The following is a 15,581-nucleotide window of genomic DNA, read 5'->3' on the forward strand; positions in this document are numbered from 1 at the left end:
CTTTAATTAATTATCTATTTTCAAGTTAGTCTAAATTGAAATAATAATTATTATTAATTTGAATTTTTTATTAAGTAAAATTTAAAATAGAGAGATAATAATTTTCTTCTTGTCTGATATCTTGATTGAATGATCAGTGTACAACTTTTATTACTTAGTCCAAAAATATTTAGTGTGCATTTTGTATACCTATGTAATGTATGTCGTCATCATCGTCATTATTATAATGTTATAAGGTGAATGATCGTGAATGCTGCTAATGGGTAAGAGAGTCATATATTAATCAGGTTGTTGAGTCCTAATTTGCATCTGCCTTACAGCTTACTATTACAATTTTAGAGTTGTAATTAAGGAAGGTGAGAAAGTGCAATCGTGAATATAGTAGCCGTAACAAATCAGGCAAATAAAAATGAAGGGATGTGAAAGTTTGAGAGGAAGAGTAAATGAAGATATTAGAAGTTGGAAGCGATACAGAAGTGGTTGTTTAGCAATACACAACAATAGCAGCATATAATGAATTTAAACATTTTATTTTAGAGAGACAATCCGGACTCTTCGTCCTCTTCAAGATCAGAGGTGTAGACAAAGTAGAGAGCCCATATGAGACCGAACACACCAAACAGGATCCAACCAAGGAGGTTGTTGCTCAGACCAAATGGAAGCCCTGTTCCTTCGGTGCTCAGCCTCTCATCCACAAGAGCCATGGCTGGGCTCGACATGCTTGCAGCCATAGCAGCTGCCATCAAGGATGCCCCCATCCCCATCCCCATCTTCGACTTGCTTTCATGTGAACAAGCCTTTCCCTCCTCCATGGAGCACATCACTCTTCCCACCTTCCCCATTGCTGGCAACCCAAGAACGGTTGAGGATGAAACCCCGAGAGCCCGCTTGGGCAAGAGACCTACGCGGGTGATCGATGGAGTTGTGGTGCTAGCAAAGATGGATGCCATTTTTCTTCAATTATGATTATGATTACCGACCGAGTATGCCTATTAACTTCTGTGATGTTCCACTTTGCGTTGGAAGTTTATTTCATATGAATTGCCAAATCTGTCAAAATTTATTTAGTATCGGGTAATACTCGGTCCCTGCACCACACACCATGGATATTGGATAGACTGAAAGCCCCTCGTTCGATATCCTTATCTGCAAAAACCCAATAACTTTTTCCCACGTGTCACGTAATCTGATTCATGAGTCCTATATTTCAAAATTACTAAAGAAAATAAGAAAAAAGAAATGTTCCTGACGCCCATGCAAGTCTAACCCGAATAAATAACATAAGATAATATTTAAAGCCATAAACACCTGGCGAACATAAATAACACTTGGACACAATGTTGGATCAATCCAAATGACCGTTGTTCATTTTCAATAATTATGTAAATTTGATCCTCAAAATAAAATATAACTTAGGCCCACAGTATGCGCTTGAATTAATGGAAATCAAAGAACATAGGCAAAACCCAATAGAGGGTCGAGATAAATTATGTACACAAACCAACAGCATCTGCAAGCAACTGAAATACCTATGTAATGCTTATTTTATCTTCATTGTCACTATCAAAAAAGCTAAACTCCTAGAGATATGTGAGGAAAATTTGAATCAGCAGTGAGGGGCTTTACAAGAAGAATTGCCAAGAACAAAGAATTAACTGAAGCAGGCAAAGAATGTGCCTACTAAGTATTAACTTGTTAACTAAAAAGCAACGGTTGTGGATTTCGGGTTACGCCTGGAGATTGCATCTTTGCAGAAGAGGGCAGTCAAAATTCACAAATTTGGTCCAATAGTTCTTGTATCTTCTCATCGCAATATCCAGCCATGGCTTTCTAACTCCATCATAATGTATAACAGCAGACTGCTCAATCTCATTTCCGTCAACAGCAGAATCAGAACCAAGGCCAAGAACTTGCCACCGTCTGTCCAAAACCATTGTCTTGTTATAGAAGGTGAGCCAGCCTAAAGGCAGACTTCCAGTGTTAAACAATGGCCTCTTAGAACCCTGCAAACCAATCACCAAGACAAACACATTACGTCAGACTATCATTGCGTCATAACCGATAGAAATTTAATTTGGTTCTTCATCTAGTCTACCTCAAACCACCAAAAAATCATTGTTTTAATGTCATGCGAATATCAAATTCTTGACCCCCTAATATTAGTCTAACTTTCAGGTAAACAATCTTAATGAGCATTCTAACGATGACATTTTAAGGAGACTGATACAATCAAATTTCAAAGGAATAGACGCTAATGATGACATTTTAACACCCAATTACTTTATACGTGCAAAACTTTAAATGCAGGAATGCTAGAGGCCTGAAAATTTGATGAAAGGAAATTTAATTTGTTGGGGGGTCATATAAATAGTTACTGTGAGAATAAAATATAATAATAGAATAAACTAAAAGCCAACTTCAAAACAAAGACATTTTCTAAATCATACCATTTGCAGATATTTGTGATAGACAGCAGTTAAATTATGTCTCCTCCACTGCTGTAAATCAAACAAATTCATCCCAAATGCCCATGTGCAAGCATTGACATCAAACCTCTTTGCAATGAATGGATCTGAAAAGTTTATGAGCATATTCATTCTACGAAATGAAGATTCGCTTTCCTCACAAGTCTGAACTGCTCCAATTACTTTTCCTTCCATATTGGCATTCCATAATCCACTCAGATCTTGTTGCACCACCACATCATGATCAAAAAGCACAATCTTATGTAGAGCAGGGAAGATTTCTGGCAGATAGAAACGTAGGTAGTTCAATTCAGAAGTATATCTTGGATCGTTAGAATCATATTTCTTGGAGGTGCTGTACTTCGATAACCATTTAAAGTTGTCCATGTTCTGTATGTGGACTGTGGCACTGCCAGGAGGGTTTAACAAGAACCACATTGAGATTGCAGGAAAGTAGAGTGAATTGGTCACTACATGGAAAACAATTTTCTCCTCCTCCTGCATTTAAAAGTTATTATTGTCAATCACTGTCGCCATTATATATAGGTTAACAATAACAATACCCATATCCGGGAATCAATTACATAAATTGATAGATGACATTATTATTATGCTGAATAGGAAATAGAAAGAATGCTCTCAAGTTAAGAGACGGGTTTCAACCAGGGACAGAAGCTGGAAATTAATTTTCTAGGGGAAAAAAGACTTCACTTTTAAGGGTAATGGTCTCTTGATGTTACTAGCAATAAACTTTCTAAAATAGATCAATCAACTTTTAAGAGCAGAAGAAGAACAGATATAGGTGTTGACTATCAAAATATTAGGTAGGTATTTTAAAAGAAATTTGATATAGTAGTTGCATTCCATTGTGAAATAGCATATGTATCTACTACTATTTGGTTCTTTCACTGGTTTGGATTCTTGAATCTGCAATAAGTTCAAAAATTCTGTGGCACCCACAACTAAGTAATGCTTTGAGGTAATCACACCAAAAAGTCAAACTTCAAATTGGATAAAAATAGTTGAGAATTAAATGCCAATTAAAATGTATCATCGGTTCAAGAAGGATGACAATAAGAACAAGTGGTGCCATGCACAAATGTGGATTCTTATTTCTTGATCTTACAATCACCAACTTAACTCCGCCTATGTTACACTTGCGGTACATAGCCGGTCCCAAGCCCGGATAAAGGAGGAGGGTTGTGTTAGGTCTTCGGCAACCAACATAAAAATATAGCCGAACCCCCATGCCATGACACAATCACCAACTTCACAGTTAGATAATGGTCAAACATAAAAGGTTTTATATCTTATACATTAATTACAATAGAGAGAAGCACTTTAGCCTGACATGGAAGAGATACGAGAGAAGCATAGTTTTCCCTACTTTGAATTTGCTAGTTATATTTTGGTTATTTTCCCCTTTCCATAAATTGTATGAGGATCAATAATAGCCAAAGTTAAATCAAAGAGAATCCAAATTAAAAACAAAATGATAATAGTCAGTCAATATTCTATATAAAAAGAAAAGGGGTTTACCTTAGCAGCAGAGACAGTAGAGTTAACAACCACTGCAGATGCCAAAACATTGTCAGAGAACACAGCATAGTGATAAAGTTTTGGATCATTAAACTTGTTTTCATTTGGGAACTTCCTCTGCTCGGGTCCGAGTGCAAAGTAGTCGGCAGTTAGCCGCATAGAAAGACAGTGAAGACCTTTTGGGGTGGTCCTTGCAGCAAGATGAACAAGATATGTTGCTTGACGTTGCTGAGAACGAAGTTGCTCTTCAACATTATGATTCATCGCACGGAGCTTAGAAGCCATAGAAGAGCAATCTGGGAAAGCTCGGTTGGCTTTAGATAGTGAAGCCTCCATGTGCCTCATTTTCTGCAAAGCACTGTGAACTTCACTTGTTTTCAGATTGAAAAACAACTCAATTTTCTTTTCACAGTTCATATCACATAAATTTACTGAATACATTCTGCTTCATTAATTTTGTACTAGAGAACATGAAATCACCAAGTTTTCACACACCATAAACTGAACATCAAATAAATGCAGTTGTAGAGAAGTCTTTACCTCCTTGGCAGATCTGAATCATAGGTAGCTTCTCCAGCTACGCGTTCCATATCTTTAATTCGCAGTTTCAACTCCTTGACCAAGTGAGAGTTGCTGCCTGGGGGAGCAAAGCTCAAGTATGCTCGAGCTCTAACTATTTGATCCTTTATTTCCTCAACCTTGTGATTTGTCACTTTACGGTATTGAGATCGCGAATTCTGATGGCGGCGAGTTGCTTTACGATCAGATTGCTTATCTCCCACTTCAATATTCTCACTTCTTGTACTTTGGGAGTTGGTGGATATATCCAGATTGTGCATAACTGTCTCGTTTAAATTCCTCTGTAAATAAAATAATAAATCAACAAATTAATATAAGATTGTTAAGATAAATATCCAATTGCATTTATGTATTCAGCAAATACATGTAGACACATAATTGTCACCAAGAACGAATGCTATTTCTTTGTCTTATAAATCATTTGCCTCTCCAGCGAAGATTTGACATCTAGTTAAAAGTACGGAGTAGCCAAAAATGACATAATTATATTCAGACATCTGACAGGCAAGTCTCAAGTCTCTTTTCTAAAATATACTAGGATCGTGAGATCGTCTCACATTTAGAAATAGAAGCATAATGTGTTTACCTGTTGATTGTAAAGTTGACAAAGTTAGGTCCTAGTTTTTCCAAAGCAATAGAAGGCTTTCAGTTTGCTTATACTTCATACAAAATAAAAAAAACTAAACTGTTATTTTCTTTCCCAGTAAGCAGACAACAATACATATCGTCTTTATAACTAGTTTCTTGCGGTTTTTTTTATCCACTGGAAAATTAGCTCCTATCAGGCCATGGATATTGAAGCAAAAAAAAAAAAAAAAAAATCAAAGTGGTCTTGCTATTACTAAAAACATGATTGCAATTAGCTACATTTATAAAAGCCAGCTCCTACAGAAAACTTTAAATTTTTCCCATTTCTTTGTATAAATAATATATGTTAACTAGGTACATAGTAAACTCATGAGTAACTAAATTTTCAAAATCATGAAGACTTCCCCTCCGAAATAGTGGATAAAGTTAACCATTTATGGATGAACTGATAGGGTTGAAGGAAAACCTAAACATCTAACTACAATTTCAGACTGAAAATAAACTAAGGCTATGCTTTTTGATAACTTCTACACCCAAATTTCTAGATCAGCAATTAATTAAGCACTCTACATCTAGTGATTACACAATTGACCAGTCAATGAGTCGAGTAAATCTGTATTCTCATATTAGATTAGTGAGCACAGAAAGCATAGAACTAAGTAACCATTTCCAATTGATAAAAAAGTAGCACATCTGATTAATTATCATAATCAGCGTTTACACTCAGTGGAAATCGAATGATGTAAATAAAAATCCCAAGCATGCATATAGATAAGCTATTTTCGATAATTTGATTTTGATGCATGGCAGGCATGCATAAGTTTTTCACATAGGCATCCAATCACGTGTTGCAATATCATTGAAAGTATTTGGCCGTTATAATAATTACCTCAAAATTCATAGAAGCAGGGAATAAGAATGGATGAGCTTATATAACATTTTATATCGACACTTAATCTATATTTTCTGTTGTTACTTTTCCTCACATGTCCAAGAAAAAAAAATTAAAAGCATGTGGCCTTCAATTTTTCAAGTAAGCAATCCAAAAGAATTAGTAAAAAGTGAAATTGATTGAAATTGACTATCAAAAACTACTTCTCTAGTTAGTTATTAGCTCTTTTTAAAATTATATTTAATATAAAACATTATACCTTATCTCCATCAGTGAGGGATAATCCTCTCTGCTGAGCTTCCTCTACTTGTCTTTCATGGTGATCTACTTCTGAAACTTGAAAACAGTGAAAATAGTGACATCACTGGTGAATGCTTGAGTGGCATAACATGGAAGCCCTAAAAGACTTAAGAATTATAGAGAGCACCAAAAAACACTAACCATTAACTTCCAAAAGGTTACTTCTGCTCCCATCAGTTAAAGAATCCTCAGAATCATTGGTTCTTTCTGAATTGTTACTGATTGCTACGCCAAAGTCATTTTCTTTATAAACAACTTGCTTCGGTTCTTCTAACTCTTCAGCACTTTCCTGAATTGGTCAAAAAAGGTCAAAATCGCAAGCATAAATGTTATATGTACATTCTATAATCCACGGGGGAAAAAGATGAAAGACTTAGCACGGGGAAATTTTTAAGCAAATCTTTCACTACCTGTTCTATAGCATTCAACTTCAAAGGATCTGGCTTGTATGCCTGCAACAAACACTTAAAGTCAAAATACTTAATCGCATATATCAGATTAACATCCAAGAAATTCCGTTGAGCTGTCGGTCTGCAAAATTTTCAACTTACCGGCGCTGAATAGTCTAAATCACACCGGAAAAAAAAAACAGAAAACAAAGAAAAAAGAAAAACAAGAACAGTTTCAATCTAAATTCAATAAACAAATTCTTTGACTATTTCTCCTTTTCCTCGATTTATTTACAGACAACCAAACAGGATGAAGTAGAGACGCAATCATCAAAATAAAAAAGAATTTTAAAATATGAAATAACACTGATCAGCTTGGGGAGAAGGATTCTTACGAAGCTTGACAAATCATCGAGAAAATCTCTTCTTCCTGAAAACGAAATTCACAGAAACGCAACAAGTCACTTAAAACGTGGAAATGGAAATGAGCAGTCGGAAACGCAAAGATGCTTGCGGGAGACGGAATTGCGAGTTTTTTTTCTCGTACCATCGGGTGTAAGAAAATTGAGCCTGTGCGAGACAAAGATTAGAGGAGCGACAACGGAGAGGGAGAGAAGAGCGAGGATCAAAGTCCTCTGCCACCGGCGAATCTTCTTCATCGTCGGCGGCGGTGGCATTGGTTACCGGTGGTGGACAAGCCTAATCGTTGTCAACAAGCACATTTACAGAGAAATCCAATGCAAATTCAATTCGATTCGGTGGTTCAAGAAAAAAAGAAAGGAATCCACAGAGACCCTAGGGTTTCAGCTATTGGCCTTTGCTCTTTTTAGAGATAGAGAGAGAAAGAGAGAGAGGGAGAGGTAGCAAGCGCCATCCATGTTCTCTTCTCTCCCCACTCTGAGAATTGCCTTTGTTTAATTTCGCTCACACTATTTTTTAACTCTTTCCTTTTTTCTTTTTTCCTTATGTTTATTTTGTTTTTTGTGTGCTGGCATTATATAGTTTTGGGGAATGCCTTGAGATTTGTGCCGCCAGTTTGACACGGGACGAATATTATAACCAGTGCTTTGAGCATGTATGGTGGATGATGCGGACGATTGGTACTTCTTGATGTGATACTACTACTACCCTTGCTCTTCACTTTTTATTCGTTGTCTTTTTATTAGGTTGATAATTAAAAATTATTAAATAATAATTTAATTTAATAAATATTTTTTATTATTAATTTTATATAAAAGTTTAGACTTTTTATTTCAGTATATTTTTTGTTAAGTAACTATGAATCTTATTTTTATTTTTTTGATTAAGCATCTATTCAAATTGTTTTTTCTTCTAGTTTTGAAATACTTGCAATAATATTTTAAATAAATGTTTATTTTTAGACACTGAATATTGCTAAAATCTTGTTATAAATTATTTGTATTGAAAGTAATATTTTTTAAATTGGGAATAAAAATATTCATTCTTTCTTTAAAATTAATACTATAATAATAAAATTATTAAGTAATCATAATAATAAATAAATATGGATTATATATATTTACTTACTTAAGAATATTTTTTCTATGTATACAATTGTAATCATTATCAACATTTATTTACTAGTCTTTTAATATGTATGATTCAGTTTTTAGATATTTATGTTAGAATGGAGGGAATTTGTTACTGGTTTTTTTTAAGGGATAAATTTTTTATTTCTTATATTATGACTTTAAATTATGATTTTATGCATAAATATTAAACTTTCACTACACATAAAAAGATTGAAATATCTAAAGTTTTATATTTTCTATCAAAAATTATATTTATTAAAGTTAAAAAATAAGTTAAGAAATTTATTAGAAAAAGTTTGATTTTTTGTCCGACTAAGATAATGATTTGATGTATTAGTGTAAGGTGATAAGTTGATAAAACGTATTTATAAATTATAATACCAAATAGTACCGTGTTCTCATTGAATGTGTAGAATACAGGTCATAAATTTTGTGCCTGTTGCCTAGCTGTACAATATCGCTTTTGCAGCTATGATGCCACCAATCAAGCCTGAATGGTCAACCAACCAAGAAAAAGGTCACAATGTCATGAGAATCCCTTGCCTTGCTTGCGGTAATTAAAATCAAACCTAACTTCGAATTTTTGTTTTTAATTTCATATATCTTTTATCTTTTCTTTTCTTTTTTTCCCCTTTTTTTTTGTTTCAGTGAATCTTACGATTCCAAACATGGTAAATTTCCGTTTGTATTTTGCAGTTAGATTTCGCGGATAACTAAAATAACTTATTTTTAGGGGTGTTTATGATTCAGGTGGAACTAGGTTTGATATGGCATGGATTCGCCTTCAAAATATATATCAGATCTATTTGTTAGATCTAAATTCGGTCTTAAATTCGATGAAATTTACACATTTTTGGACTACGATTATATCGGATAAAAATCGAGTAAAAATCGGGCCGGTAATATTACCTTCTTGTAAGCTAGCATAAATTTTAACCATTATTTGACATGGTAAAATTCACTTAGAAAAATATAACAAGAACCAACCATTCTCTAAAATTAAAGTATAAGTATAATCAATATTAATATTGTCTAATAACATCAAATATTTAAATCAATACAAATAACACAATATTATGCACGAGTCTAAAATCTTATATATTTTAAACATAAAACATTAACTTATAGTATTATAATGACTAATAACACAAAATATTAAAGTTTATAATACTTAAATTCCACGTAAGAATAGCTATCATCCATCACTAAGAACACAAAATATTAATTGTGTATGATGACTGGACCACTGGGTTGAGTTCGGATGACCTGAGCTATGGTTCAAACCCAACCCAAAATTATAATAGAGTCTATTTTTTAGACTCTTACCCAACACTAGACCCGATTAAATCATACCAAATTAGCCCCTAAAAAATTCAAAGTCGAGCCAAATTTTCGGGTCGGGTCGGACCAATAAACGCCGCTACTTATTTCTTACAATTATTTTTTTTGTGACTATTTCTTACAATTATTTAAATACAAGTGAAATCAAGTAATCATTAATCATATCTATTATAATAAGGATTTGTTGCAATTTACAAATAACGACAAGAATGAGTTGAGTATTCACAATAGCTAGTGTGTACTAAGCTTATATGTTGGGCCATCCTTTGTTGGGGCCTTTAATGGAACGGTGAGTTGTCTTGAGTTGAAACAAACTAATGAAACTATGACCTGATGGCATTATCGCAATTTCATGAATGGCATACCGTGCGCAGTACGCACCAGAAACGTAGACAGGTTTCTAGGGACTACGAGAACAACCGTGAACTCTACCGCACCAAACCATTTTGTTTTTATTTCCTCATTTTCAGAAGCGAGTTGGTCGGTTACACATTTATTTTTATCTTAGCCAATGAAGTAGTTACACCTAGTTTTTCGAAACTTGCATTGACTGAATTTAATGATTTATAGAGTTCGATTGGCCACATAACAACATTAATTAATATCTTAAACTCTTTATTTAGTAATTAGTGTTGTATACTCGTCAAAACTATAGTAGAGAACATAACACCAGAAAAAACTGATGTGACTGAAGCTGTGGATCGGAGTCCGTGGAGTGTGGAATGTGGAAATATTACCTCCGAGTCTACCGTACCAGCAAATACGCCTATGATTCTTTCACAGTTTGACTCGTACAGGAGGGTTGGTTATAGTTATACTTCGAAGTTCCAAGGTTTTGACGAATGTAAATAATTAAATAAAAAAAAATCTGTCTATACGTATAATATATAGGACTGGATGTGAATGCATGTCAGCCTAATCCATCTATCCCCCATTTGTAAATCAACTTGAACTTGGTTAGTTAATACATTATACATCAATAAGATGATAAACGAGCTGGTTTTTTGAATAAATCGAGTTTGAATTTTACTATATTCAACTTAGTAGATGGTAAGCTAGTTAAATAGTATACATGCGTACTTTATTATTTGTAAAGAATAAATAAAAATTATAGTAGATTATGAGTTTGCAGTTTTGCCTCTTCCACGTTCTTCCCCGAATCAAAGTACGACGTTGAAAAATGTTCCTATTTTTCGATGATTGCATCGCAACTCTTAACTATCGTTGTAGCTGGGCCATGATGGTTTCTGTTTTTATATATATAGGGCTTCAAATCTTCAATGGAAATTCTTCTCTTGGATAAGTCATATTCGGATAATATTGAGTTGTGTTGATTTTCATTGACAGCAGCTGCAATGGATCTTAATTATTTGCCAAGATTTTGAATGCATATGGGAATTTTGCGATGAAGTTCAAGATTCGCTTGAGATTAGTTACATTAGATTAGAGGGATAAATTCAAAAAATTTTATAATCTTTTAAGATTTAGATAATTTTATCTATTAAAATTTATTTTTTATAATTACAGGTTAGTTGTAATATTTTATGGTCAAATATATCAGTATTTTATTCTTTTATGACCAATTATGATATTTTAATCTTCTTTAAACTAAATTTATTGGTATAAAATATTAGTAACAAACCGATACTATTCACATTGATTTGTCACTGAAAATAAATATAACTCAATAAAATATGAGGCTGATTATGAGCTTATAACATGACGCTAAATCTGGAGAAATGCGCCTTCGAAATTCAATGAGAAAAGTTCTTAGAATTTATGCTGACCTCGCGAGTAATTGAAGTAAATACCGAAAAGTGTGACGCTATAATAAATTTGACAAGTCCAAAAATGATAAAAGAAGTTCAACAACTAGTAAGAAGAGTGACACCGTTATCATACTTTCTACCCACAGTAACAAACCGATCTTATCATTTCCTTCAAACCATGACTAAGAGCAAACAGTTCGAATGAAATGAAGATTGCGAAAAATCTCTTGCTGAGCTGAAAAGCATCCTGTCATCACCACCAATACTTCAAAAACCTGAAATCGATAAACCATTATATTTATATTTATCAATTTCTAACCATGCTATAAGTTCGGTGCTTGTGGTTGAAACAGGAAAGGTCCAAAGACCTATATACTTCATGAGCAGAGTCTTACAACCGGTTGAAAAAAGATATGATAGAACAGCTGGCCTTGGTTTTGGTCACCACAGCAAGGAGATTAAGACACTACTTCTAAAGCCACACAATAATAGTTAGAACGGATCAACCCTTGGAACAAATCTTGACCAAACCGGAATTAGCTGGACGGTTGATCAAATGGTCCATCGAACTCTCCGAGTTTGATATTCAATACCAGTCAAGGCCGACCTTGAAATCACAAATACTAGCGGATTTCGTTTCTAAATTTACTACTGAGATACAACCTGAAAAGCCAACATGGAAGCTACATGTAGATGGAGCATCAAACCGTGAAGGAAGCGGAGCAGGAATACTACTAAAAGAATGAGCGAAAGTGATAGTAGAACAATCACTATAGTTTTCTTTCATAACAAGTAACAACTAGGCAGAATACAAAGCTCTGCTGGCAGGATTGAAGCTCACCCAAAGTCTGCAAATACCTCGACTCACAGTCTATTGTGATTTTCTACATGTCGTACAACAGGTTAAGAGAGCCTTCCAGGTAAGAGATCCTTTGCTAGAGCAATATTGGCTCATAGCAAAGGATTTCATTTTCAAATTCGATAAGTTTGAAATTATCCATGTACATAGGGAGCAAAACACTAGAGCAGATATACTATCTAAACTAGCAACCACTAGGTCAACTACACACACAACAACACTATCACAACTGACACTTGAAAAGCCAAGCTTTGAACAAACTTGCATCTTGAGCATTACGCATGTAAAAGACTGGAGAAAACCATTTCTCAAATATATCAATAAAGGAACTGTTCCGAGGGGCGAGCCAAACCCCAGCTCTTCCGACAAAAAGCAAGTTTTTATACAAGTATTGCAAACAATTTATACCGATGTGGCTTCTCACAACCACATCTCAAATGTCTCGGCAAAGATGAAGCCGAGGAAGTTATGGCAGAAACACATCAGGGTGTTTGCGGAAACCATATCGGAGGACGAGCGTTAGCAGCTAAAACTCTCCGAACAGGATACTATTGGCTGACAATGAAAAGGGATTGCATAGCTAAGCTGCCTAACCGAATTATTGCACAGTATAGAGGTAAGCTGTTCATTCCACAGATGGGGACTAGATATCCTTGGTCCATTCCCGAAAGTGTCAGGCCAGGTAAAATTTCTTTTGGTTTCAATAGACTACTTTTCAAAATGGATAGAAGCACAACCGTTAGCACACATAACAGCTGAAAAGGCAATAAAAAAGAAGCTAAATGACACAAAAGGGGAATGGGCCGACCTTATCCCATAAATCCTTTGGAGCTGTAATACAACTATACAATCAGCCACGGGCGAAACCCCATTCAAACTGGTTTACGGAGCCGAAGCATTAATACTTGTTGAAATTGGCATCCCAACTCTAAGAGCTGAACTATATGATCACAATCATAATATGCAAGAGCAACTGACCTAGACCTTGTAGAAAAAGAAAGAGAAACATCGGCTATAAAGCAGCGAGCAATGAAGCAACTTATAGAAAAAAGACACAACAGGAAAGTCATTTCCGAAGTATCCTACGAAGGAGACCTCATCCTTCGACGAACAGAAGAAGCACAAAGACCTCCTGCACATGGAAATCTTGTAGCAAACTGGGAGGGCCCATTTTGAGTCCCAAAAGTCCTCGAATTGGGGGCTTATCAAATGCAAACACTTAGAGGGGAACCAGTTTTGGGGACTTGGAATTTTTCTTCTTTAAAGATGTATCAATCGTGAGATATTACAACAAGAGCGGATGAGGATACACTTTTTTCCACTTTGAGGTTTTTCCCAATATTTGAGTTTTACTCAGAGGTTTTTAACGAGGCCGGACGCTACAAACCCATTTGTAAAGCACAATATATTGCAATATGTTCTGTGAATATTTCTATTTCTATCAACCAATATTCTCATAACACTTATCAAATATAAGACAGTCAAACTACAAATAATACTAAGTACTTCCAAACAAAAGAGCGGAGCTTCATACTCAAAATGTCCAGCAAACAAAACCGATATCATAGGCAAAAATACCAAACATCCAAAAGTCAAAACACAAATAAACTACAGTTATTCTAATTTGTCACCCATGCTAGAGCTCTCACTTTCTTTCTCAATCATGGCATCATCATCAACTAGCTCGCCATTCACAACAATCTTAGTAGCATCAAGTTTCAAAACATCCGCCTCTGGAAACAAGACTTTGACCTGAGAAACAACTCGGTCAAAACCTTGAGCGAATGCCTCATAAACTTCGGTCTCAAGTTCTTACACCCTTGCTATCAGTTGCTCATTCTCATCTTTAACAGTCTTTGTCTCTTCAGCAGAAGAAAGCTGAAGGCACCTTTCCTCAATAAGCTTGGTCTCTTTTTGTTTTAGTGAAGAAGATAACTCAACAATAACTTTCTCCTTCTCTGCCACAGTGCTTGACAGTTCGACAATACTGGCAACCTTCTTTTCTCTTTTTCAAGAGCAAGCTCTTAAGTTCTACCAATCGCCACTATGTGGGCACCAATCACCTATGAAAAAAAACAAATATCACACCATAACCACCATAGAGAAAAAAAAAAAGAAATACAAATCACTATTTGTACCTACAGGAATCGGCTCGTCCCAGCACGACCGACCTCATTTATCATTTTCACATCATCGTGGAAGCAGCAAAGTTTGTCAGCCAAGGTCATATAGGGGAAAAGCTTAGCCCACAATGACTTTGCATGCTCATCTTCAACATACCTATGCAACCTTTTTTGAGATTCGTAAGTAGACTCAACCATCTGCAAAGTAGCTGGGGACTCACCCTTAACCTCAATGACCTCAGAAAGTTTGACCCTCGACGACCCATCTTCCGTTTACCTTTTGGATTCATCTCAGATTGCACTGTAGCAACACCAGTATCTTTTTTTAGCATTGGTGGTCGAGCCTTCTTTCTCATTTTTCCTCCTTTGACTGAAGAAGGACTTCAGTCCGGCGGTCGTGATGGTCGGAGCCTTATCAGCTGCATATATAACACAAAAAAGAAACACAATCAGACTCACATAAGCAAAGTTTAACAAAATTTGACATTCTGAATTACCTATATAATCCAAAATAGCCTGCCTATCAGCATCCCACTTCAATAATTCGGCAATAGATAACAAATCTCTCGAATCCAACATTTCAAAAAGAAACTCCATAATAATGTCGTCATCAAGAAACCAGACGTCAACATCCAAAAACCAGAGCCGGCTCTGGACACCACGACAAAGGGAACCTCTCTTCCAGGTACTCATTTACATGAAAAGGGAACTCTTCCTCCGCACTCCTAACTTTAACAAATATAGTTTTGAAGTCCTTAAAAGATGATTTGTACAAAGTAAAAACCGAGCGACCAGGATGGCTACTCAGGTTAACCCACAATCCACGCCCAACTCCTTTAGCTTGAAATAAAGAAAAAAAATAGTCTAAGGGAAGGAGGATGTTCTAGCACGTCCATCAGCACCTCGAAAGCCCTGACAAATCCCTAGAAATTTGAATGCAGTTGGGTTGGAGTACAGTTTAGCCAGTATAATACACCACACTCAAAATCCGTAAAAGAAAGTCTAATGTCTAACTCTGTAAATAAACAACTATACATGTAAAAGTAAAACCAGCCACATAAATGCTCACAAACACGATCATCCCTCCTACAAGGTAAGATTTCTATCTTGATTTGGCTCCCCTCCCTGACCCATATATTCGAACCTAGCATTTTCACAGATTTTTCTTCATCAAACTAAGAAAC

General features: G+C 35.3%; 2 protein-coding genes across 3 annotated transcripts; both read right to left on the reverse strand.

Moving 5' to 3' along the window:
- Positions 1-426: 426 nt before the first annotated feature.
- Positions 427-1,079, reverse strand: LOC130932536 (photosystem II reaction center W protein, chloroplastic). Its single transcript, XM_057861875.1, has one exon. The coding sequence runs from the start codon at positions 948-950 to the stop codon at positions 534-536; it is 417 nt and encodes a 138-aa protein (XP_057717858.1). The 5' UTR covers positions 951-1,079; the 3' UTR covers positions 427-533.
- Positions 1,080-1,340: 261 nt separating this feature from the next.
- On the reverse strand, positions 1,341-7,728 carry LOC130932535 (probable galacturonosyltransferase 6). 2 transcript variants are annotated; one of them, XM_057861874.1, is made up of 9 exons: positions 7,300-7,728; positions 7,148-7,182; positions 6,774-6,815; positions 6,505-6,652; positions 6,323-6,393; positions 4,545-4,864; positions 4,005-4,362; positions 2,448-2,963; positions 1,341-2,003 (listed from the first exon to the last, which is right to left on the reverse strand). In XM_057861874.1, the coding sequence occupies exons 1-9, from the start codon at positions 7,427-7,429 to the stop codon at positions 1,728-1,730; spliced, it is 1,896 nt and encodes a 631-aa protein (XP_057717857.1). In that variant the 5' UTR covers positions 7,430-7,728; the 3' UTR covers positions 1,341-1,727. The 2 variants fall into 2 exon arrangements, with proteins under 2 accessions (XP_057717857.1, XP_057717856.1); XM_057861873.1 differs by having other exon boundaries at positions 6,323-6,399.
- Between the last annotated feature and the right edge of the window lie 7,853 nt (positions 7,729-15,581).

The sequence above is a fragment of the Arachis stenosperma genome, chromosome 6 (assembly GCF_014773155.1).
Source record: "Arachis stenosperma cultivar V10309 chromosome 6, arast.V10309.gnm1.PFL2, whole genome shotgun sequence".
Lineage (NCBI taxonomy): Eukaryota > Viridiplantae > Streptophyta > Magnoliopsida > Fabales > Fabaceae > Arachis > Arachis stenosperma.